The sequence below is a fragment of the Phalacrocorax carbo genome, chromosome 3 (genome assembly GCF_963921805.1).
Source record: "Phalacrocorax carbo chromosome 3, bPhaCar2.1, whole genome shotgun sequence".
NCBI classification, from domain to species: domain Eukaryota; kingdom Metazoa; phylum Chordata; class Aves; order Suliformes; family Phalacrocoracidae; genus Phalacrocorax; species Phalacrocorax carbo.
Genome location: NC_087515.1, coordinates 62,046,613 through 62,072,770, shown reverse-complemented (window position 1 = coordinate 62,072,770; position 26,158 = coordinate 62,046,613). Strand labels below are relative to the sequence as shown.

The 26,158-nt window shown below is 42.3% G+C and overlaps 1 protein-coding gene across 3 annotated transcripts in view; it reads left to right on the top strand.

The window, feature by feature from the left end:
- Window positions 1–25,843, top strand: part of EZR (ezrin) — a 37,020-nt gene extending 11,177 nt beyond the window's left edge. For all 3 annotated transcript variants that reach the window (XM_064447112.1, XM_064447113.1, XM_064447111.1), the window contains exons 2-13: window positions 6,875–6,958; window positions 11,877–11,972; window positions 12,783–13,057; window positions 13,881–13,964; window positions 14,596–14,742; window positions 17,930–18,026; window positions 21,096–21,259; window positions 22,192–22,322; window positions 23,029–23,189; window positions 23,481–23,573; window positions 24,505–24,756; window positions 25,095–25,843. In XM_064447112.1, the coding sequence (XP_064303182.1) occupies window positions 6,896–6,958; window positions 11,877–11,972; window positions 12,783–13,057; window positions 13,881–13,964; window positions 14,596–14,742; window positions 17,930–18,026; window positions 21,096–21,259; window positions 22,192–22,322; window positions 23,029–23,189; window positions 23,481–23,573; window positions 24,505–24,756; window positions 25,095–25,259 (1,728 nt within the window). In that variant the 5' untranslated portion in view covers window positions 6,875–6,895 and the 3' untranslated portion in view covers window positions 25,260–25,843. The remainder of the gene's footprint in view (window positions 1–6,874; window positions 6,959–11,876; window positions 11,973–12,782; window positions 13,058–13,880; window positions 13,965–14,595; window positions 14,743–17,929; window positions 18,027–21,095; window positions 21,260–22,191; window positions 22,323–23,028; window positions 23,190–23,480; window positions 23,574–24,504; window positions 24,757–25,094) is intronic.
- The last annotated feature ends 315 nt before the right edge of the window (window positions 25,844–26,158 follow it).

Here is a 26,158-nt window from a genome sequence, read left to right as displayed (position 1 = left end):
GCTGTTGCATTAAAGTTGACTAATAGTAAAGGCTAACAACTGTGCTGGACAATTTTAAAGTAACTACTAGCTTTCTAGATTATTATATACAACTGTATTTACCCTCAGTGGTATTTGCCCCTCTCTCATGAGAAGGTGAGCAAGGTTTTAAGGAACAAAGACCAGCCTATTCAACTTTAATTTTACCCGTTGCAAATGCAGCAGTACCTAACTCTGCTTCATAGACTCCCAGTGGAATGTGACTTAATGTTCCCATTTATTTGCAATGAGGAAGCAATGTTTAACACAATGAGATCTGAAATGGAACACGTCCTTCATTTCGCCATCGGGTCTTTTTGATTTGACACGGTATGCTGAGAAACTGGGTCAGTTAAATCAGTGCAGTGAGCTTGTCTTCTCAGTCAAGTGGATGCCAATGAGGCTGTCGCCCTCTTCATGTTTTGTGAACTGATGAAGCTGTTTTCTGCCTTGTTAGAAAACTGCATGCTCTGCAGTGTGGAAGGAAACGCTCAGGACTGTTTTGCTGTGCTGCCACTGCCCTCTCTGAAATGCTGAGTGTTGGGCAGGTAGTGCAGAAAGGGTTCTGGCATGGGAGCAGGGGATGAGTGCGTGGATCATACTGAAAGGCTTTCTTCAGTGTTGTGCTGTACATCTCCTTTCCACTCTCATAGGAATCAGATTCTTCTTCCCACAGAAGAGAAATTGCAGGTTTGTCATTTGCCTTCTCATTTTAGCTTCTTGGACATGCTTTAAGTTATAAAAGTGTAGCACTGGGGAGGACTTGAACCTATGTTGTCTGAAGGCTGCGTGGAAGTAGTTGTACAGTATCCCAATATCTTACCACTCCAGCAGTTATTGTTTCTTTTCCTGTTACCCAGCCTGCAGAATAAGAGGGGTTTTTTGTGTTTTCCTCCTTGTGGGTTTCTCTATAAACTGTCTTCTCTAGAAGTACTTCATGTTTCAGACAACTGCCATTTGGAAGAGATTAGGGCCATGCTAACAAATCAACTCCAGTTTGAAACAAAACAAAACAAAAAAACTTCAAAACTATCAACCAACCCAAAAAAGCCTGGCCTGTAGTTTAGTGCAGACTTTTCTTCATTAACTTGCTCCCTTCCAAAAGAAGCATTCAAATTTGGGTGACTACATTCCAGATGGCAAGTCATCAGGCAAGCAGAATAGTCACCTTCTGTAATGCATCTGGTGACAACTACGCTCAAGATTGTAATTTTTCCTTCTATGCAATAGCATCACACCAGGAAGTGTAGTATTTTTCTGGGGGTTTTAATAGACCACATCCTTGTCTGTATCCTTCTGTAGCCTATTGTTTGCAAGCCTGTAATCTGTTCATCTCTTTGTCTGCCTCTTGTCCATTCTCACCTCTCCAAGTGTAACATCTGTAACTATTTATCAGACCTACCAAGATACTTGAATTCTAGCCCTGTCTTCGTAAAGAGGGTTTGGGGTTTTTTTAGTTATTGACTGGGTGCTGTTTGTGGCCTTCTAAGTGTGCTCTGCCTTTCAGGGACCGTGAGATTACTTAACTGCATTTTCTTACATCTTCCACCTTGCCGCACACATCCCACTTTCAAGGTGTTGGCCTGCTATGAAAAGGTCAGAATATATGTCCCTACTGTCACTCCATCACAATGAAGGTGCTGAGTGCCACTGGGAAGGGAGTGGATAGAATTGATCATTGGCTTGGTATTCATGACCTTGTCTCCTGCTTTGACAGAAGCTATGGAGAATTTATGTGCACAGCTTGTCACTCAGTTGTAATTTCATGTGGCTCAGATTTGTTGTATACCTAGTCTATGTCATATGGGACCACATCAAATACGTTACTAGACGAGGTCTGGTCCATCAGGCAGGTTATGTCAGAGAAGAAACACAACTGGTTGCAAATGCTGTGTTCTTGACATGGGCTATCTCAAGTTGGAAGGGACCCATAAGGATCATCGAGTTCAACTCCCTGCTCCTTGCCGGACTACCTAAAACTAAACAACATGGCTAGGATGTACATGTTAGTGTTTATAAGTGCTAAAGAATAATATAACATATTGAACTAATATCTCCAGCTTCTTGGGTTATTTAAGCTACTTACCCTCCCAGAGTTGTCCTCTCCCTTCCACAGTCTCATCGCAGAACCATTAGCTGTTGACTTCAGTAAATTGCAGAAGACTGAGAAACGCAGACACTGAAGTGTTAGCAGGTCAGCGCTGCGCTCTGGAGCCTCTAGGGTTTTTTCCCTAATCAAAGTTGAAAATTTTCCCAAAATGCTTTCCAGAAGCTGAGACTACACTTACTCCATCAGGTAGCACAATATCTTTCTCTTTTTTTGAGCCTGGAACCAATGAACACTAACACATGGAAGGTGGAAGAATAGAGCGCAGTATGCTGCTGTATGAAATTACTTTTTGTATTACCCGATACCTGATCACTACACTTGTTTATGAACAGGTCTGGTTGCTAAGGTTGAAATGAAACTACTTTGTCCGCACAGATGCATTGGAACTCTGGGCAAAAATTATTACAATAGTAGTTTTTGCTTGTGTGATGGAAGAGTAGGCCTGCAGAAGCGAGGATGCAGCTTTCTTAATAGTCTTCTCAGTACTACTGTTTTTTCTTATTTCTTGTTAAGACTGCCGTATTCCTTCAGCACGAGCATGTCCATGTGCTATATGGTCAGTTTCTGTATGTGCAAGAAACTTTACCAGGCCTGCGTGCTGTTTTTCACAGTATGTGCTGTGCAGGTGCAGCACTTCAAATAACCCTTATCCCCTCTGTGCTATGTGGTTGACCTGCTTACGTGTACTAGCTACTTGCTTGGGATTTCCAGACACCAAGAGACTGAAGAAAGAAGGCATGCCTATCTAGGTTTCTCCACTATCATAGCACTAATTGTCACCACTTGGAAAGATACTTCACTAGCATTTGCACTTGTAAACCTGCTATTTAAGAGACCCTGGTCTTTATCCCTCCTTGGAAAGAGGAAGAAAACATTCCTGAGCATTGTCTCGAGGCATTTAGGGTTGCATAATGATAATGATATGACACGTTAAGTACTGGTTTGTCTTGTATAGATGGGTATTTACTGCCCTTTATCTTACGGATTTGCTAGAAATAAATTGTAAGGTATTTTAAATGACTTGCGCAACTTCGTGGTTTCACTGAACTATTTTATTATGCAAGTGAACTTAAGGCGCATTGGATTTCATGCATCAGGATACAAAATATCCATGATAGCTTACTACTGTGTGTGAGGGCTGTGAGCTTTTTCCTGTTCCACCTGATGTTTTACAGTGGGGCAGTTAAATATCAGGAGGTGGATGGTCAACTTCAAAGATACCATGATGCCTGCAAGCAGGGACGGATTCTGGACCAACAGGTCATAGCTCAAGATTCAGACTTTACAAAAAATATTACCTGTGCATGCAGTGTCCAACACACCTGGTAACTGTGTCTATGAGAGGGAGACACTGGAGAGGTAGTCATCTTCAGTTTGTGTCTAGGTCTTGAATCTTACAGAGAAGATGAGCTGGCTGGCAGTGTAATGCCTCCTTAAGAGATAATGTTTTCTGAATGCTTTTCAAATGGCACTTTAATTTTCCAAGTTAGACAGTGGGTGGTGCACAGTCTCTGAAAGGCTGCAGTGTCCCATGGATTGACCTACTGACTTAGCATTAGAAGAGTCTTAGCAAAAAAAAAAAAAAGTAATAATAAATGCATAACTCAAGGGCACTGCTAAAGCAAGGAAGATCCCCATTCTAACTACTGAAACATCTAGTACAAGAACTTCCCATAGTGTTATGCTTATTTAAACTATATTGTGCAGGTCTCTCCAGTTCCATCTTTCATTTTACTTCTGCTTTCCTGTCACAGTCAGAAACGTAGGCAACATGTTACAGTCCAACCTGAACAGTCTGAAGTCATGGAATCAGTATTCAGTCATTCAGTTTAGTAAGGTTCTGTTTCTTATAATTCATGGAGCTTTTATTCCTTTTAATGCAAATGGAATTGCCTTTTCAACAGCACGTTCTTCCCTTCTGGATCAAATTTGTGAGCAATTTTATGGATCCTAAGACAGGGGAAGATGAAAATCTCGTGTTCTGTAATGTTTTTGTACACACAAGCAAACTTTCTAAGGCCCTATTTGTCATTAATTTTAAGTACGTTAGTCTCAGACGTAGAAGTATAATCATAAAGTGTTATGGCATCAGCCTTTTGAGAAGGAAGTTAGATCTTAACTGACTAGGATTTTTAGCATGCTATGAGCATTTTAAAACTCTTACTTCATGTATAACAGCCATGTGCTCTACTCCCCCTTCCAAGCACCTGTGTTCTGAAACAATTAAAAATTACTTTCTTTTTGGTTATGGCTTCCATTTTGTCCTGGGATACTGCCAGGATTTGGTAAGGATCTTACAAACAGCCTGCCTTGCCTACATAGGGTAATCAGGACTTCACTGGTGAAAGTTGTCTTAACTGCATCTTGCTCTTTTTGTTGCTGGTAGAAATTAGCCCAAGTTGTTCCCTCTTTTCCTCCCCAATAATGTCTTGAATTGTTTGGCACCTTAGGTTTTGATTTAATCGTCTTGGCGCCATGGGGAGTTTCATGTGGTCTGAGCTGAATGACAAACTTACCTTCTCTCAGCCTAACAGACATCGGGGTTTCTTCAGACTGTCTAAACCAGGGTTTCAAGTGGGTTAAGCTCTGTTTGCCTGCTTCACTACCAGCTTCTCTGTGGCTAAAAGCTTGTGTGGAGTGGTTGTAGGACATCTGTTTAGAGACACTGTTAAAACCATTATGTTCTTCTTTAAATCAAGGCTAAGGTTTAATGTTGAGAAGTAAGAGGACTTAATATGGTAGGAAGGAGACTCAAAGGATTTTCCCAGACAGTCATGGACTCGACATGACAGCTGCTTGAAGCCCTGTGTCTTCTTGCTCTGCCTGTTGTGTAGCCAGCAGTTTGTCTGTCTGAGGGCGCACCACGGAGTTCCTCTGTATCCTGCCCTGCTCAGCCCTTTGAGAACAGAGAAATTAACCTTTACCACATGCCCCAAGTGTCCTTGAAATCTTTTAGATAACCAAGCAGTCGTGTTCCTGCATGCTTTATGGCTTTAAATGATTGAAGTGGAAAGCAGATTACTTCAATTTTTGGTCTTAATACTAAAATCATTCTTAAAAGATGTAGCAGGTAGATAGCTTTACCACTTAGCTTGCTATGTAGCTGATCCTTTAGTAAGGGGTCTGTATCTAGAAAGGGTCTTGTAGGGAATATAGAGTACTCCCCTAGAAAAGGGAATTTACCTTTTGGTTGGTTTTTTTTTTTTTCTTTTTAACTAGCACATAACTGCTAAGGAGATAGAGTAAAATATGAATGTATCAGTACTGACTGGAATTCTGTGCCCAGCCAACACCCTCCAGGTTTTCTGGTAAGGAGTGGGAAGCACATCCTTTCAAGTTCTTTAGCTTGTAAAGTAATACTTATTTTACACCCACTGTGGTGTTTCAGACAGAAGTGCAAATAAATTGCACAATACAAAACTGTGGATTATGAGCATATGTTTTCTTGAAGGGGGTAGAAAGGATTAGAATATGATTAGGGATTTATTGTTGAGAGGGATTAAGCAACAGGAGCTTGTTAAGGTCACATCTTCAAATTGCAGTCTTGCTGTTCCTGAGAATTTGGTATCTGAATTTCCCTTCCCTTGGTACACTGGAAACCCTGTTTGGGAAACCTTTGGCTGTTAAGGCACAGGAAGAAAGCCTTGAGCATAATTCCATGCTCTGTTATGGATCCCAAATGCTACAGTATATATAAAATGTTGGGAAATTGTAATGAAATCTTACCTGCCTGTAGCTTACCTGTTGTCTGGCCTTGTTTTTACATGTCCACTTTTTTTCTCTTTTCTTTAAAATACCAAGCTACAAATCTAACTTGGTAGTAGAACTGTACTACACAATCATCCCAGTTTGGGGGTTTTTTATTTATTTTGGGGCTGTTGGGTTTTTTTACGACATAGTGTAATATTGCAAGCAATATGGTCTCCTGTAGTCGGAGCAGTTGGAGATAATCCTTTTCTGATTTGCCATTTTGCTGGTCCTTATGCTATTCCCTGCAAGCTTAGTTGGTTCTTTTGCCTCTTGATTAACGGCTAATAGACTTTTTCTAGTCATTAAACACTCTTGCCTTCTGCATACAGTAGTAACCTGTCTTGCAGTCTACTTCTGCCATTGCAGTAAACCTGGTGACGTCGTTTCTTCACTAACAGCAATAGCTTAGTGAACTCTTGCCCTGTAGTATCATTCAGTACCCATAACTGCTGTTTTTATGTGCCGAGTAGATTTTTATGAGGGAAAGAATGAATGTTTATCAGGTTAATGCTGATTGCTTTGTAAGAATAATCTGCAGCCTTTTGCCTTTAAAACCTCAGATTAATTCCAGCTCTAATATAATTTAACTTCCATTTATAAGTCTTAAATTTAATTTAGTCATTAGGGCCTTCCGTAATCCAAAGGATGGCCTGCAGGCAGCTATGCTGTGTGCTCACAGGAGCCCTTATTCCAAGGGGATTTAGGCCTGAAAACAGTCAACTCTAAAATGCCCTCTCATTTAGCCAGAAGCAAAGTCCAATGCTGTGTTGAGTAGGAAAACCTGCAGAGCGATCTGACAATAAGACAGCAAAGTCAGTGCCCCAGTAAAGTTTGCTGGTGTGATAACACAAATCTGTTCAGGGCATAAGTGTGTATATTTTAGAGGTTACATCAGTCCATCATGAACGGAGACTGTATTGTGCAGAGAGTACTGTGTTAACACTGAGAAATATCTCTCAATACATCTTAAACTATGCTTTTTGTTTTTCTCCTTAGATCAATGTTCGAGTTGTTACTATGGATGCAGAGCTGGAGTTTGCCATTCAGCCAAACACTACAGGCAAACAGCTGTTTGACCAGGTGAGTGAAGGGTTGGTATGGGCTCTTGTTGGAGTACATTTCAGACTACAGCGTTTCCCTAAATGGATTCCAAACCTACCTTTCTTCTCTCCACCTCCTAATCAAAGGGCCCTGGTCTGAAGTAAGATCTGTAAATTCCACCACAGTAAAAGAAAAAAGCAAAAATCCTTGCAGGTATGTTATGTTCCAGTGAAACCTGTCTTCCTAGCAATGTTCGGTGATGCAAATGTCATAAGGGATCCAAAATGTCTAGACGGCATAGCTGGCATGTAAAAATGCACTTCTTGCTTTGAAATACAGCTTAGCTCTTATTATTTCTTAAGTTCTAAAGGTGAAATGTTATCTCTGTGCATAGAACTCTTCAGAATCATGTCGTCAGACGGCTGACAAAAGTGTAGGCAATAGCTGCATTCCTTCAGAAGCTGGGTTTGAGGTAGCCGCTTGCCACAGGTGTTTGAGTTTGCCAGAGTGCTGGAAAACCAGATGAGTTTGTCATCTCTGTGCAGCAATTACAGCAACATGCCTTGTAAGAAGCCCCTGTGCAGCAGGATGGAGCAGAGACTTGTCCAGCCTGCCTCCAGGGGTTCCCAGGGAAGTGGAGGACATGACTAGCCAAGACTCTCCTCCCTTACTAGTCTTCCTGCTACTGCATTAACAATATATAGGTCTGTTTGAAGGTGGACCTACAAAGGTCAGATAAAGACAACTCAGATAAACAAATAGCACTTTGTAGAACTTTATTATTCTTTTCTTAAGTAGCTTGCTCTTATAAAACTGAAGCAAGGCCTAGGTTTCAGCAGCAAAAAAAATAACTTACTGTTCTGGAATTTAAGAAAAAAAGCTTGCTTCTAGCTGTTCCTGCTGGAACCCTGGAAACTAAGAACTGATCTATGCAGACTTCAGTTACACATATTAAGCTTTTTATGAAGTGTTACAGCAATTTCTTTGTACTTCTCCCCTTGTCCCCTGCTAGCCTTGATAGCAGAGGGTGCTTGAGCCTTAACTCAAGGAGGCAGAACTGGCCTACTTGAGAAATGTCTATTCCTTCTAAGCTTTTGTTGCTACAATTTCTCATTTCAGTGACTTAGCTCGAACTTTCTAGGCCTTAAGGCAACACTGCAGGGAGAAGTACTTAAGACAAAAACACCAAAAAGAAACAAACAAAAACCCCCAAAAAACCAAAACCAAACAAAACCCAAAACAACCTGAAAACCAGCAAAAACAAACACAAAAAACACCAAACCCCCAACAAACAAAAAAAAAGTTAGTGGGTTCTTGGAGGAATTGAAAAGAGGAAACCAAATTATAATCACTGCAGAACTTCACAGTACAAAATAGAATACTACAAATTGTGTTTAGCATTAAATCTAACTTTTAATTCCTTCTGATTATTATTGATGTGGGATAAACATCAAGTATTCATTAACTGGAAGTTTGGTGAAGTGCATATGAAACCAGCATTTTTATGGAATGAGCATTTGGTGTTTGACCTTCCGTTCACTGCTGATCACCCTCGCGTCAGGGTAACTTCCTCTCCCAGCCCCTTCCATGCTAATCCTGAAAACAGAGAACTCTGGTTTCATCTCTGAGGGTACAAAAATCCAAATGACTAAAAACCAGGTTTTTAAAAGCAATGTCTTAGATCAGACAGTGTAAGTATGCCCTATATTCCTTATGACAAGGGTTCAATAAGGGCTCCCCCTGCCCTCTTATATTCACTAGCGTTTACATTGGTCAGGGTCATCTCTCTGGCAGAAGAGAAACTACTTTCTTGACCTCCAGCTGAGAGGCACAAAATCCTGAGAACATGGAAGATGGCAGGATGCTTCAGATCCAAGATACTTCTAGCTTGCTGGCTATAGGTAGTTCTGGATTTCCAAAGACTGCTTCTTGCAGCACTTGTTGCAGTATTGGGATAGACTTACCACCTCATGAAGATTTGTTCCTTACATCCTATGGCGTGGGTTTAAAACCCATGATTGGAAATTCTTATCCATAGTCCATACCTTGTTGGAGTGTAGGTCTGCACATTGAGGGAAGACTAAGGTAGAAGCATGTAGCACAAAACCGGGGAAGGTGAAGACTGTATGTTTAACTGCAATTATTCTGACATCCTCTCTTCACTTCTGCTGTGCAAGCCTTTTACTAAGCCCTTATCTCGGATGGAGTTTACACTCAGATAAAACCTAAGGAGGCAACAGGTTTTTGCAGGTATGGGGAGTGGCCCAACTTGAACTGCAGAATCACTGAGGGGGGAAAAAGGGCGTTGAAGAAGCAAGCTATTTTTAAAAACCACAAGATGATTTCTTGGCCTGGTTGTCAGCCGGCAAAACTGCCAAACTGCTCTGGCAGAGCCCTTGTGCTTTAGGCTTTGCTAGCATAAGTGTATCCTGCATGCAAGGTGGATTATAGCTCCCCTTTATAGAAAGGGGAAAACAGTGGAATCCTGTGAATATTGAGGTCAGCTCTACTCAAGCCAGACCTGTGCAGAGTCTACACTACAGTGGTCTGTGGTGTCCTGAGAACCAATGCAGTGGGCTCTGCAGCTGGCTGGAGTACCTTCCAGGCAGTCGTGTGCCATCCTGGCCACAAGGAAAAGAGATTAAAATGGAAGAGTGTGTGTCACTGGTAGTTTTTTCTGGGAGTGAATGCATTTCTGGGTGGAATGGGCAGGCTTAAGATTTGCTGCTTCATGCATTTGAGGAGCAGGGATGGGAGATGTCTCCCATCTTGAATATAATGCCTTGGTTCTTGGTTCTTCCTTGTTTTGCTGTGGAGGAAGTTTATAAACCATTTCCCAGAACATAGACCGAAACATTAATGTCTTTGTTCTTTGTATTGGAACCCAAATGGTTAAATTGTGAAGTTTAGCCTAACGCTTTCTCCTTCCTTGCCTTTAGGTTTTGGGAAGAACTCGAGGGGTCATAACTTCTGCAAGCTTTCTAACTTGATTTATAGAAAAATGTACTTTTTCTGTTGTAAGAGTCATCCAGAGATTATGACCTGATAACGGCTTGATTTATGCAAGTCTTTATTTTAACAAAATTGCAACACTTTTTTTTGTGCAACAGGAAGTACCGTGCTCAACATACCCCTGCTTTTCTGCTAGATTGGGTAAAGCCCAGCTCTGACCCTTCTAAAAATACATCTAGCTGTCAGAAAACTTGGCTTTCTGTGGTGAAACAAACCACTTTGGGGCAGGAGGGAAAAGGAATTTTAGTCAGATAAAGGCTGAAGTGTTTTCAGATCCCAGCTCTCTTAAAAAAGTCATGGGATTTGGGGTTTTTTGTTGGGTTTGGTTTTTTTTTAAATCTAAATCCTAGGTTGTTATAACTAGTTACTTTTGTCCCTGCTGAAGTAGAATATATAAACGATAGCCTACTGAGTACCACCCACAGTGTCTAGGTGTGAAGCTACCCCATTTCCTCAACTAGTAGGCACTAGGCACTGACCTTGTTATGTTTAAAAATTGTATTTGCTTAGTGACATTTTTCATACTACTATGCAATTCTCCTGGACTGCTTATATCACTAAGCTTTATAGATTGCCTGTTATTCAACAATGTCACACAAACAGTAATTCTCAGAGTGCTAATCGGGACCGTGCATTTTTTTCCCCATCTCCCTTACCAACCCTGGGACACTCTGGCTTCCAGGTACAGACTGCTGGCTTCCAGCTCACCAGTAAGAAAATTTAAGGGAAGCTACAGCAAAACCTAAGTATCCTAAAATCATTGTCTCTCTCAAGTCTGCTCTCCAGCCAGAGTGTCTCCAGTAATACTATAATTGGGGAGGGCCAAACAGATCCTTGGTTGAGATCTTAAACTTGTTGAAGGACATGTAACTACACCCTACGAAGTCACTTTCCTAACTTGCAAAGTGTTTTTAGAAAGCTCTTGCTTTCTACACAGTTCACCTCCCTCTGGTGATGCCCACATTGCTTTTTGAGGGGCTACTCTGCAAATAACATCAAGGAAGTTATCCAGATACATATGTAGTGGATCTTTCCAGGTCTTGGTTCTGTCTAGAGCACAGCTTTACAGGTAGATGAGCTAGCAGCAAACTGCTGGGCTGTAAGAAGAAGTGGTCAAGAGTAGGTGGAGGTCAGGAGCTTGTTAGGCTATCTCCTCCATTGAGAAAAGGAACGTGTCCAAACAGGGCTCTTTTCACTCATAAGTGTGACATCCAGTCAATGGATGGCATTTCTGGATCTTTCCTCTGGTTAGTATTTAAAATATATGAAATTAAATTTGTCCTAATACTGGGCCATCAATATATTTTCTCCTTCAAAACCAGCCTTTGTGGCAGTTTTAAAAAACAGAATACCCTTGACTGAGAATACTTGCAGCTTGTTTTAATTCTCAAAACTGCACAGGGAGCTTACTGCAGCAGCTGTACCAAGCATCCCTCAGTTGCTGCCTCCAGCCAAATAATCTTTGCTGACTGGCAGACAAGATCACTTGAGCCATTAGTACTGCTAACTAGTTCTAGTTAGTACTAACACCGTTACAGACCATCTCACTACAAGCTTTGGTGAGAGAAGTAACTTGTCTGCTTCACCAAGTAGTTTTAAGAAGGGCCAGTAGATAAAAGCAAGCAGAAGGCACTCAAGGTACCTGCTGCCAGTGTACCAATCTAGCAGTTGGTGGCCTGTCACTTGCCCCATTTGTCTCTTCCCATTACCCCAGATTCATCTTCTGCTAGGAACTGGGTGGGACAAGTAGCTAAGCCTGTGCCATTGCTGTCACCTATGATGGCAGCTGTATATCCTTGTCTGCAATGATGAAATTAAGAGAGGCCAGGTGAGTAGGTTTAGGCTGTTGCCTGGACCTGCAGGTGACATGGGACTTGAGAGGATACCTGGATCTCAAGTGAACTGTTACCTACAATAACTTTTTTTTTTAACCTTTCTGTTGCAGGTGGTTAAAACCATAGGTTTGCGAGAGGTGTGGTACTTTGGTCTTCAGTATGTGGACAATAAAGGATTCCAGACTTGGCTGAAGCTTGATAAAAAGGTAACAGACGTCAGGCTAATTGCTGAACAAAGGTTAAAGCTTACATGATTCCTGATGTGTTACTGGCTGCAACTTTATAAACCTTGTACCTGTTGTTGATTTGTTCCTTAATTCTTATAACTCCAGGATTATTTTTAGAGAAACCATGGGAACTGTTTGGGTGAGGTGTGGCATGGTGGAAATTGGCCCTTTCTCGTTGTGAACTGTAGAAAGCTTTATAGCATTTGTCAGATGTACGGCAGCAGCTTGATATGGTACTTTGTTGGGTAGAAGCAGCTATTCTTGCTGTTTCTGGAGGAACATTTTGGCTAGTGGTGGTTTTAGTCTCTGCTTGTGCAGGATCAGTTGTTGCACTAATCAGAAGGATAAGTCACTTCAAGGCTGGGCAGTTGTAACAGAGCACAGGTGCCTCTGAGGTGCTCTTGTTTGCAGACTTGCAATTCTTGTGAGGGTATGAACAGTTTTTCTCGATGGGGCAGTCAGTGGCTTACCTGTTTAATGATGGGGGGCTGTCCTCTGTCAAACATGTACAATACTGGATGGGTTTGCCATCTGATACAGAAGAGTAAATCATTCTCCAGTGACCAAGGTTTGCTGTGCAAGCAGAATTTTACTGGCTTAGTTGGAAAACATAATGTGTCTCCCCTGTGTTCTGATACCAGTAAGCAGCTGGAATTAAGGAATGCCAGTAATGAGTTGCCAGTCACTCGCCTCTTAAGGCAAATGCCCCAAATCCCCTTTTTTTGTGTAAAAACAATTTATCCTGTTGTTTGCAACCCTGCTGAGTTGTGGTGTCACCTCTGTCCTCAGGTTTCTGCTCAAGAAATCAGAAAGGAGAATCCCCTCCAGTTCAAATTCCGCGCCAAGTTCTTCCCAGAGGATGTGTCTGAAGAGCTGATCCAGGACATCACGCAGAAGCTCTTCTTCTTGCAGGTGAAGGAAGCGATCCTCAGCGATGAGATCTACTGTCCTCCTGAAACAGCAGTGCTTCTTGGCTCCTATGCTGTGCAGGCCAAATTTGGAGATTACAACAAAGATGTGCACAAGCCTGGATACCTCAACTCAGAGCGTCTGATCCCCCAAAGGTGAAGGAGTTGGTTGATGCGGTCTCCCTTTTTTTTGCGTGTTTTTTGTTTTGGGTGGTTTTTTGTTTGGTTTTTTAAATCAAGAATTTGCATTCTAGCTAAATAAAGAGTCTCACTGAAAGCATAATTTTATTTTTTAATTGAACTGTATGCATTTGGATTTTCTCCTTTTTTTATCTCTATCTGTCAAGGTATGTTTTTGTGCCCTCTCCTTGGGTTGGTTAGGGAGAGGAAGTATACTTTTGAAATCAGCTTTTATTTCCTAAACATTGCTGCCATGCTGGTAACTGGCACTATGAACGTCTCCTCTTCAAGAAGAAAAGAGCAGCCTTCAGTCATGAATATGTCATTCCTGGAGAAGTTTGGGTTGTGTGTCCTTAATCCTAACGTACAGTCCTAAAAATCCTGTACCTGGAAAGCATGTCTTGCCCACACAGGATAAGTGTATCTTATCAGACAAATGGCTTCTCTTTGTGCTTCCTGATGGCACTCTGCACAGTGGCTAATTCGAGGAATGACACCAGCTTTTGCTTTGCTTTAACCCTCTGGTGTCTGCAGTTTGCATGTAGTTCTTTTGCAGTGCTCTGCTCACTCCTCTCATGTCTCTGGTCAGTGACCAGAAAGGCTTTGCAGAGGTTTTTTGTTCATTCTGAATTACTCTGCTTCACAGAGTACGTCTTTGGGCTGAGTAGGATCTTCCCGTTGGTTTCAGTAAGGCTTCATGCGTGGGACTGACTTTTCAGTAAGACTGTAGCAAAGACCTGCATCAATGGATGCTGCAGAACATGAAGTCTAATCTTGTTGTATTTATTTCTTTCTGTAGGGTGATGGACCAGCACAAACTCTCCAGAGAGCAGTGGGAAGAACGGATCCAGGTGTGGCACGCCGAACACAGTGGCATGCTCAAGTAAGTGTTTTGTGTTGGTCCCTAGGCCAGTCACTTTGTCACTGGTTGATTACCTTCAGCTTGCAGCTCTACAACATGCTTTTGAAATTAGACTCCAAGAGTCCACCTGTGTGTGGGAACTCTTGGTGTATATTTTCTAGTCCAGTGTCAAATCACATGGTAAAACTCAGTTGGATTTTCAGAATTGTGCTGAGAACTTGCATGGCTTCCTGAAAACCCTGGACCTAGGCACAGTGTGTCAGTGATGACTTTGAGTGGAAAAAAAAGTACAGGTGTGTGTCTAACCTTAAGTTCATTGAAGTTTTTTCATTGGCCGCTGGGCCATTTCAGATACTATACCTTTCCCACTGACTGTACCTTGAGACAAGGGTGAATGCTGGAAGAGATGAATGTTGCTAATTTTCTGTCTGGAAATACTAGGGCTTGGTAAATGGGAGTACTCTGTGTGTATTCGTAGGTGTAATATCGTAACTCCTAAAGTGAATGCCAAATGCTGAATGTTCAGTTTTAACTCTTGTGCTTGATGGGTTGGTTTAGGGAAAGTTACTTGTTCCTCTTGAGGACTTTGTGCTTTCTGAGGTAGTCAGATAAACGAGAAGCTAACATCTGCTGTCCTTCTTGTCTCAACCAGAGAGAATGCCATGCTGGAATACCTGAAGATTGCTCAAGACCTGGAGATGTATGGAATCAACTACTTTGAAATCAAGAATAAGAAAGGAACTGACCTTTGGCTGGGGGTTGATGCCTTGGGGCTCAACATCTATGAAAAGGATGATAAGTAAGGCACCTTTTTTTTTTTTTTTTTTTTAATCTTCTCTCTCCCCCCCCAACAACTCTGATGTCCCAGAGTGAGGGCTGGTGTGGGAGCCAAGGGGCATTTCTCATTTACAAGATCAGGACAAAGCTTAGAACTTGCTCATGTTCCAGTTGTGGATCAGTAGGTGAAGTTGTGCTAGGAATTGAGCTTTCGTATCATTTATGCTTTCATGACTTTCCTGACCTCTCTGTAGCCTGACCTGCTAATGCTACCTACCATATAGAGAGATGTCGGTTGTACAATGCCATCTTGTAAATCATGCACGGTTGTAGAGCTGAACCCTGAACTAAAGAGCTTACCAAGCTTTTCCTTGAGTCAGGTTGCCAGGTATGCCAGCAGTGGATACAACACAGGAACCCAGATATGCTAACATATCTGCAGAATGCTTGGACAACTAAGGCCATTCCCATAGTGAAAGTAATGATAGATGTGAGTACAACTGCCTGGTTTTGAAAAAGATTATGGGGTGGACATGAAACCAAAGCTGGATAACACCCAGAACCCCGAGAGGAGTTAACATATATAGTCGCCATGAACAAGGAATGAAATGAGATCTTGCTGAGGTATGCACAGTTTTAATCAGCCCTTCTGGTAAAGGCAGAGCCATTATTAATTGGGTAGTAGGTGGGAAATGATAGACTACATCTATAAATAAAAGGTGAGAACAGCTGTGTCTAAGCCTGCTAGTATCTTCTAATACTCCACAATTGAAGGATTGAAGGGGAGTTAAAATAGACATTTTTTAGATGAAGTGTTGCCTTCTTTTCTCTCCTCCCCCTACACTCCAAGTCCTGGTTTCATGTCACTAATCTATTACAGACTATCATTGTAACACAGAAGGGACTTCACCTGTTCTACATCTTTGCCTCCAAAAGCTTTGAATACAACCCAAATATTAATTGGAACTCTCTGGAGTGTCTGTAAAGACGGCAAAGAGAAACGCAGTCTTTTCTGCAATGCTAATATGTGCTGTCACCCAGAAAACAAGGAGTGTCACTTGAAAGAAAAGTAGTTTCGCTCATGTAATACTTGAGTCTTGAATGACTAGTCTTGCTATGTAACCATGGCCACACAAACAGGTTTTTCGAGCTGCAGAAGCAGACAGAATATAGCCATTGACTAAAGAACTATCAGGAGCGTTTGCAAAACAAATACAGTGCTGGAAGAAACTGCTTGTTTCCGCTGTAACTCTTGCTGCTATGTAATTAAGTCCCTGAGCAGATACGGGGACTAGAAAAATAGTAATGTATACCTCGCCTCTGGTTTGTACGTGCAAAACTTGGGGACAGGGGCAAAGGTGAAAAAGCAAAGATCCCACTGTTGAAGTTCAACCTGAGGAAAATGAGACCATGCTATAGGTGTGCCAGCCTCTATACTGCAGTGTGTGTCAGTGCCCCGCTTCTAGGTATTTTCAAGCTCTTTTTTTTTTTTTTTTTCTGTGTTAGGGGAGAATCTGCAATAGAACCTATTAATAAAAGTTAACTATTTTAGTTGCCCATCATACTGTATTCTTTAGGGCTGAAACACTTAAGCTAATATGACAGAGGCTAGAGTAATTAATCATGTCTAATGAAATAATTTTCTTTACAGTTCTTACTTAATGTTACACACACACTATTGCATAATCTTGCAGTTGAGTTAAAGGTTAGGGAACGGTACGTTCCGAAGAGGCTGTATTTTATTCTTTATGTCTGATTTCAACCAAAGCAAGTGGTTTGTTCGTTACTTTTTTTTTTTTTTTTAATGCTTGGGCCCAGGAAAATCATGCTCTGTAGTAGCTTTCTACCTCTGCGACAACGAGTCAAATTCCTCCAAAATTGCCAGCTTTTTTCCTTAACCAATGAGCCCCATAGAAAGGATTCTTACAGAGTTCAAGTGGTTTACTGTGGTGATAGACATTTCTCTAAGTGCTAAACCTTAAATACTTGTGTCTTCAAACCAAACTAGAACTATTTGTCAGCATTTTGGTGTGTGTCAGAGACACATATTGTAGGGGTCAGAGAATAAGAGGATTGCTTGTTGGTATCATCATTTTATGTAAGAACAATTCTTAATAATTAACTGTTATCTCTAGAGCATATAGCCTCCCTTGATAAGAGAAGACTGAAATAATAATAATGTGATATTAAACATGAAATTTGAAATATTTGGTTGGGGGGGTCATTAAAGGAATTAGTCAAATATGTAAATCCTTGTAATATTAGAACTTGCTGCAGAGCTTGGGCAGGTATGTAAGGGTAAAGTACTGGAGTGGCTTGGAAGGATTTGATCTCATTAATAACTTGATGGTTTTTATATGCAAGAGTCGGGAAAAATCAAAGCAGAGGGAAAAATCAAATGATTAGTGAAGTAGAAGTAATTTTAAACTAAACAGCACACCTGAACTCCTAAGCAGGGAGGAAGAGCTGGGAGTCTGAGTCTTGCCCCTTGCTTCCTAGGGCACTTTCTAATAGGAGAGCACCACGTGGCACAGCTCGTCGCACAGCCAGGTCTAAAGCTCTGCTTAATGACTAGTGGGATGGGCTGAAAGAGCAGTTAGCATGGAAGGGAAGAACAGGGCTGTTTGTTACTAGCCTTACCTGTAATCTAGGGGAGGAAACAGAAGACAAGATATCTGCTTCTACCAACTGTGTTTGTGCCTGCCCAGCACTTCAGAAGTGAAGGCAGCATGGGCGTGACTGGGCTAGCTGTAACACAGCAGGGTAGGCTTTTCTGTGGGTGCTAGATGGTGTGAGGAGCAGCTGAGTTACTTTGGCTTGTGCCTCCCCTGATGTATGAGAAGCCTCCTGGAAGCACAGCACGTATACCTGAAGTTGCACACTGCAGATTTTAGGCCCAGATTTCAAAGAAATGAACTTAATGTAGGTGTTTGGTAAAGCTGAGTGTGTGGATTCGGTAGAGACCATCCCTGTTGCATAGCCAAAGGGCAGAAGAGTGGCTGACCAAAATGAGAGGAGACCCTGTAAAGGAGGTGACTGGGCTTCTTTCCCTACTCCCTGTGGCTTTTTGGTTCAACTACTGTCTTCTCTCTGTTGGGAGAGCTGTGTGAACTGTTGCATCCCACTGAGTCTGTGTGTTAGAAGCAATGGGGGGGTGGTGGGGGAATGTTCATTGCCACATCTCTTAAAAATATTTCTCTTCTTTCTAGATTGACTCCAAAGATTGGGTTCCCCTGGAGTGAAATCAGAAACATCTCCTTCAATGACAAGAAGTTTGTTATAAAGCCTATAGACAAGAAGGCACCAGTAAGTATATCTAGAATGGATTCCTGGGTACTGTATTTGAACAACTAATACTGTTTCATCTCAAAATAAAGTAGCCTATGGAGATGAGACAGCTGCAGATATTCTAGAGGCAAAATAAACCTTAGTATTCAGGGTGTACTTAGAGCCATCTGTTTTTCTGTGCAACATAAATAAAGGGCTTATCATGGTGTCTAACCCAGAGAAAGACAAAGATTTTACAACTGCGGAGTCCTTTTTTCTTTCTAGCAAACTAGGTAGCCTTATGCTTAAATCTGAGATTTCTTCACTAGTTCTGTGAGTCTTCTGTGTAGCCAGATTATACTGAGACTAGTCCTCTCCTCATTTCTTTCAATGTTTTTGTTGTTAGCTTAAGAAAAAAAAATTCAAACGCTACTGCAAAGCCACATGGATACATATGGCTCCTGTCTTAATGCTCCCTGCTCGCTTCCATGCTACTGAAAGAGTAAAAGCCAATTAAGGACCATGGAGTTCACTGACCTTGAATACTAGGGTAAATGGCAAGGGTATGATTTCTGTGGAGGACTGAAATGGAGTTACCTGAGAATGTTGCTTTTCAATACTTAGAAACATGGTTTTGGAGTTATTTTATTGAAGAATTAGCAACTTACTTTGACCTGTTGAGAACTAAAGTGGAATAACTGGTATAGGTGGATCTCATTCTGTCAGTCTTGTGAAACTATTGGAATAGTTGAGAAAGGCCTCCTCTTCTTCTCTTCCCCCACCCCAGTACCTGGCCTTGGTGGGTAAGTACAGCCCTGAGAAGTAATAAGCAGTTCGGCTTTGGCAAAGGGTGATGGCTTATAAATCTCTTTAACGGAAAAAGATCCTCCCAGTAATGTATACTAATGCACAGTGTACTGTGGGGCTTCCCTCCACATAACAACCTGAGTTTGTGGGGAGAGGAGCTGCTTGCTGTGATGCCATTAGTGAAAACCAGCAAAACTCCACAGAGAGAGAAAGCTGCTCTCTGTCTGGCATTCTTGTCTCAAAAGAAGAGCCTCTTGGACATGTTGCACACATTGCAAAATATTAATCTCCTGTTTATGGACCACAGCTTTCCATCCACTCCCCAACAGTAAATCTGACTGAGTTTGAAATGGGAGACTTGCAACAGGCTGATGCAGAAAGGTGGTAACATTGAAAACCTCAGTTATGTTTCTTCCCTCTGTCTCAATTGTCCTTTTCGCTCTGCGTGGTGGTATGTTTAAAGCTATGTGTGAAAGAAGAGTTTATCTGGATGCTAATTCTGAGCATTCAGGAAGTTCTCTGGATCTTTTCTCCTTTTAAATGAGCAAGTATTATAACTACAGCAAAATACTCAGCCCACCCAAGATGTGCGTTGGAAGCTCCCCTTTAATTTGGGGGATTCTAAGTGTCAGTGTTTAAATGGACACTAAAGTAATGGGTAGAGCTCTGCGGCACCTTGCCCAGAATAATAAGCTTTTTAATTTGTAGGCCTGTCTGCCCACATACCCTAACATCTTCAGCACATTATCTTTAAAATATCAAGCTGCGATGCTCCTAGTTGTGCAAGCCAGGGGGAGGCTGGGGACGAAGAAAGGAGGGGATTCTTTTATGTTCTTATGTGAATGTTTTGAACCTTGGTTAGGGCTTTAAATTACAATGTCCATGCTCTCAGTATTTACTGACCTTGCCTCAGGACAGGACCTGTTCATCACAAGGTGCACAAACTGTTTTTAAAATTACTTGTCAGAAATAGGAGGTCAGATGAATACCTTACAGTTGCAGTTAGCAGTATCGGACCTGTGCGGCTCAGAATGGCTCTGGCAGGATTTAGTGCGGAAGCACGACACACTGCACTGACTGCCCCTTTTGCTGTTAGTATGTGAATTAGGAAAAGGCATTGAAGAAAATTAGTCTCTATCAGCATATTCATATTCATCTTAATTGTGCTTGGAGAGCTTTTCATGGCTTCTAGTGTGACTTCTAGTTTTCCCAGAGATAGCCACAACTTGTGCTTCTGAGCTCAGGCAATTAAAAACATGATCACAGCTGCCATGCAAATCATAGAGCCCCCCTGTGCCCTGTCTCAGTTCCACCTCTTGCTAACAGTGAGGCAGTCCACAGGAGGGTAATTCAAGGAACGTTTACTGGTTTACAGTGGTAGCGGGGCAGCTTGCCCCCTGCCCATATCACCGTCCACGTAGTACACACAAAAAAGTTCACAAAGACGCAGAGTTTGTCTGCTAGGTTCAGACTGCACTGTAAACATGTATGGTTGTGGACTCAGAAGAATCAGCAGGCAGGTAATGAACTCGGCCCTCTTTATCCCTTTCTTAGCAGATTTACTTCTAGAAGATCCAGGGTAGTGAATAGTTTCTGTAAAACACTGGTTATAACACAGGTAGTAAGAAATTTGGGGCTGTTCTTTTTGCAGAGCTAGAAACTTTAGAATATCTGGTTTTGTTACTGCCTGCAACCCAATATTAAAATAAAAAAAAAAAAAGAGCTTTCATTTGACACTTCTGTAACAGCCCAGGTCAACCTAACTAGGAAATGCCATGGAGAGGAAAGAATATTGGAAGGTATTTCTTCTCTTTCTCTGAAAACACAAAGATGGTGCCTTGAATATTGATTCAAATAGATCAGGAATTTTTACAAAATTACTTTAATAGTCTGCAATACATCTTAAATTTCATGCTTTATCCTTCAGTCACAACTGTGCAAAGTTAAAAACTAATTATTCAATACTAGAGGTCTGTGATTTGCCCAGATGGTTACCTGCTAACCCAGACTCTTCTGCAATGTTTCCAGACTCCACAGTGTCTCTGAATAGAGATTGTTAATTTTCTCTAAAAGATACTTTTTCTAGAAGAGTAACTTGTCAATTCTATGTAGACTTTAAATGGAGAATATAAATAACAATTGGTTTGGCTTCAGATATTGGCAGTCCCTGCTGTTATATTTAAATGGCCTGCGTATGTGTCTCGATTACAGTTAAATTAGCGGCAAGATGATCTGTCTGCAGCTAGCTGGGATAAGAGGAGGTGTGCTCAGAGAGCTGACACTGTGGTGTCTCTCTTCTAGGACTTTGTGTTTTACGCCCCTCGCCTGAGAATTAACAAGAGGATCCTGCAGCTCTGCATGGGCAACCATGAACTGTATATGCGGCGCAGGAAGCCTGACACCATTGAGGTGCAACAGATGAAAGCCCAGGCCCGAGAGGAGAAGCACCAGAAACAACTGGAAAGGTGGGCCTGAGTACAGACAGCAGGGCTGGGGTGGCAGAAATGACGCCAAGCTGCCAGGCTTCGGCAGGCAGCTGTGGGTAACGTGGGCTTCACTTAGGCAAGGCCAAGAGCTGTCCCTCATTTGTAAGGCACTTGTGTGGCCCTAGAGCTCCAGCTTATGGGGGTGGACTTCGGACAGCAGGACTGTAAGCGTCACTGTTCTGGCTCAGACCTGTGGCCATGTAGTCCGTTGTCCTGTTTGCAGTCTTGGCAGCTGCAAGGAAGTGTGCGAGTAAAGGCACAGTGGGCTCTTGTGTGGTTGCACACACCTAGAGAGGGGTTCTCCTGACTCCTGAGCCGTGGGACCGCGTTTATGTGTTGGACCACAGGATGGTTGGGAGTAAGGGAGAAATCTTTACAGGGAGCATGTCTGTACACTTTGAAGAGAGGAGAGGGGACTGGGAGACCTCTGACAGGCAAGGAAAAAGGATTAGCAATTCCATTGGACTTCTGCCACTGGCTGCAGGTTGCTTGTGATTCAAGAAATCGTGTTGCTCTTCTCCTGTGTTTGTGGCTTGTTTTGTCTTAATTCCCTCTGTGCTCTTGTTTTCAAACCTCCTTGACTTCCTTTATGATAGAAGTAACAAAGTTAAATCTCCTCTGTTGTGCAGTACAGAGTCCTGGTCTCTCTCTGCATCTAGTGGCTATTTGGTGTGTTAAATTTCTGACGTGGGCAACAAAAATATAAATGCTTTTATGAAATGGGGTATCCAAAGCTGAGCAAAAATTCCAAAGTGATGAAGGAACAGGCTATGTATATTTCTGTCTTCTGGCTCTCATTTTGTGGCAGTCACTTGCCCTTGAACTGCCTGGAGACATGCCCAGCCAACTTTCTTGCCTTGCTGTAGCTTAGATCTGAAGTGCCCTTCAAGCATGAAATCTGTTTCTAACAGGCAACAACTAGAAAATGAAAAGAAGAAGAGGGAGACAATTGAGAAGGAGAAAGAGCAAATGCTGAAGGAGAAGGAGGAGCTGCTGGTGAGGCTACAAGAGTATGAGGTGAAGACTCAGAAGGCAGAGAAAGGTAACGTACTTGTACTGGCTGACCGGGTCACATGTGTTGTGCTCCATTAGAAAGGTCATATGGGTCGCTGCCTACACCTAGCTAACACCTGGTGACACTGGGATCTCTTGGCAAAGCTTACTACTGTCTACCTGTATGGATTAATACACACATGTGCACGCACTGCTGAGATCATCCAAAGCATGAAGGTAGCATAAATCTGCTAATCGTATATGGGAACTGAAGGGCACAGACTCTGTTTTCCCTTATTAACAAGAGGGTTTTAGTAGTATAGCTTCTTCCAGAGTGAGCAAGAGTTCAGCTCGCAAGTACTTTTTACTTAACCCCTAACAGAAAAAGTACTTTGGGAACAAGCCTTTCTAGTGAAATGGAAGCTTCTGTTTCAACGCACAGATGAACAGATTGGAGGCAGCAACGTCTGGTCCTTGCAGTGAACTGTCAATTAATGGCAGCAGAATGACATCAGTGTACAGACTTCAGTGCAAATATCTTGCAGAAGATTTAACAATAATGTGCAGCTGACTACTACTGAGTTCAGTTACTTGATGTGTTATGCAAATAACCACTTTGAGGCATGCAGTGAAGAGAGATTGCAAGCTGGAGTCCAGTGCTTGTCCTGACCTCTGCAGTTACCTAAGAGATCATCTGTAGTCCCTTTGCTTTGACCAGGCTTGTGGACTAACTGCATTGATCTGTTTTTTATCAGAGCTCTCAGATCAGATCCAAAGAGCCATTCAGCTGGAGGAGGAAAGGAGACGAGCCCAGGAGGAAGCAGAACGCTTGGAAGCCGATCGTTTGGCTGCTCTGCAAGCCAAGGAAGAGCTGGAGAGACAAACTATAGACCAGATGAAGAGCCAGGAACAGCTGGTAAGACCCAGTCATTTTGAGGATAAGATATACAGGCATGTTACTGTGCCCTTTGAGTAAGGCAAAGCCTTGTTCTCTGGGGAAAAACAGTGCAGTGAACATGAGACCATGCAATAGCATCATTGTGGCACTGGTTTCTATCATAAGCAATCTACTTCTTGTTCTTAATTTCCTATTCAGTCTTCATTACAGTGGAGTGTAACAGTTGGGTCTTTTCTCAGTCAACAGTATTTCAGTGTTCTGTTTGGTTTTTTTAAGAGTCCTTATAATTCCAGTTTTATTATTCAACAGGCTACAGAGCTTGCAGAGTATACAGCCAAGATTGCACTTCTTGAAGAGGCAAGGAAGCGTAAAGAGAGCGAGGTTGAAGAGTGGCAAATCAGAGTGAGTATCTCTGTTCTACAAAGTTGCTCTGAAGTTCTACACTCGAGCAGAGCGTACCGCAGTGCTTAGCCTGGTATGACTTCTCTAAACATGTGGAGACAAACATGCGTACACCAGCAGAGGAGGGGGGAGACTTGCGATGAATACGCAATATGCCTGCAAAACACCTTCCTTTCAACAAGCTTTCAGTCAGAATTTTAAATGGAAGCCTGTGTGAAACCTAAAAATGTGCTTCTCATCTTGGAGCCAGGGAGGGGAAGGGGTGCATGTATAAACAGTGCATTTAATCCATGATGTAAACACTACATCAGTCAAGAGAAGATGCTGTAAATGCAGCCACACCACAGGTACTGGTCTTGAGGAGTGTGTGCTGTTGTCAGTGGCTTCCTGGTACGTGGGTCGAGAGACTTGAGTAATTTGATGCACTAAACCCAAAAATAAACCATGCAAGGCTCGGAGTGCCTGGTGCTCCCAGTGCCCTCTAACTCGTGCTGCAGACCACACAGGAGGGCAGAACCACTGAAGCAGCAAGGAAGCTGACTGCCCAGTGCATAATTGCATTAAAAATGCCAATGCGGGCAACTAGTTCTTGCTCCATGGAACCCATATTTACAACCTACAGCTGTTAAAATGGAGAACAGGATGAAGATAACTGTAATGTTCCATGGAACTATTTTTCCTAGAGTGTATTTTATTGGAAGAAGATTCTTCGTTTGGATCCCCTTTGCATTACACCGTGGATGATGACAGCATCACCAGGTGGGGGGCGGAAACATTCTGCGTGCGACTGAAACAGTCTGCAGAGATTTAATTCCCTCTTTCTTGCTTTTCATTGTAGATCGACAAAACTGGAAAGATAAGCATTGAAATGTTCGTTATCTGGTTTAAAGCAAGAAATGCATTAAAATGTTTTGCATTCTTTTTCCCAAAGGCGAAGGAAGCCCAGGAGGATCTGGTGAAGACAAAGGAGGAGCTACACCTGGTGATGACTGCTCCGCCTCCGCCCCCGCCGCCTGTCTATGAGCCAGTGAACTACCACGTCCAGGATAACTTGCAAGACGAAGGATCTGAGTACTCTGCCTACAGCGCGGAGTTCTCCAGCGAGGGGATCAGGAATGACCGCAACGAGGAGAAACGCATTACTGAAGCAGAGAAGAATGAACGTGTACAGAGGCAACTGAGGGTAAGAAAATGTTTGGAGGAGGAGTAGTAATGAAACAAATCGTTCCTGGAAAATAGATAATTTTAACCACTTGGTTAAGCACACAATGCACAACCGTTTCTCATTTACAGTTCCCGTAGGCAGTTTGAATTAAAGACAAGGTATATAAAGATTATACTCATTGCTCAGGCTTTGAGATTACTTACATCATCCATAGTGTTTATGGAAAGCATATGCTGTGTCCATATCACTGATCTGTCCAGCCATCTAACAACCGTCAGCTCTCACCAAAGAACACCATTGTCACGAACTAAAAGCTTCTTGTGTATAATCTATATTTGATGTTCTCTGTATTGCAGGCACTGACAGATGAGCTGGCCCAGGCTAGAGATGAAAATAAGAGGACCCACAATGATATTATCCACTCAGAGAACATGCGACAGGGACGTGACAAGTACAAGACGCTGCGGCAGATCCGGCAAGGCAACACTAAGCAGAGAATTGATGAGTTTGAGGCAATGTAACGATGCTTATAACAAGAAAGCAGGACTGTGGGAAAAGCAGATCTTAATGCTGTGTTCTTGTTTTGGGTCTTTTTTTGTTGTTGTTCTGTTGTTTGGTGTCCCCCCCCCTCCCCGAGGGGAGGGGTCACTGTATGACATTTTAACAAATGTTCTCTAAACCCTGAGGTGGTTGAATCTCCCTTTTATTCCATACCTTCTATTAAATTTGGTATAGTGAAAAACTCATTGCACCACTGGTCCTTGGTAACTTGCTCATGCCTTTGCGTAGTGCCAAAAGGCCTTAAGTCACATCTCTGTTTAAGCAAGACAAATTTTAATAGGCTGTGCTTCTAGTTGAAGATACATGTCCTGTGCAGGTGCTGGATTCAGTTTGGTCTAAAAATAAGCAACTGTGGGTGAATTTTGTGCCATATGTCTTTGTATTACTAGTTACAGTGTAAAGTCTAACAGCTGAAAAGAGAGGCTGTAGAACTCAGGATTTGCAAACACCTGTGCATATGCGTGTACATGCGTGCACTGGTGATTTTACACCCTAGTTTTTGTCTTGGTCTTGATGCCCACCTTCCCCCCCCCTCCCACCCCCCCACCCCCCCCACCCCCCCGAAAAGAAAAACCACCAAAACCCAAAAAACTGACAGCACCTCAGAACTACATTGTGTAGAAATGAAGCTTTTTCTGGTTGCTGTTCTCAACTGGGGAAATTCTGCAGTGATGGCTCGGAAGTGTGGCATAGGGACACTGATACCTTCCTCACATAATAAGTAGGCAAATGCTCTGTTGGAATCTAACACACTACTGTGTTGCACTCCAGCTTCATTACTGATCAGTTATAGTGTAGTATTTATATATATATATATAAAATGCAAACTAGTTTAAAGGGAAATAGTTTTGCTCTGTAT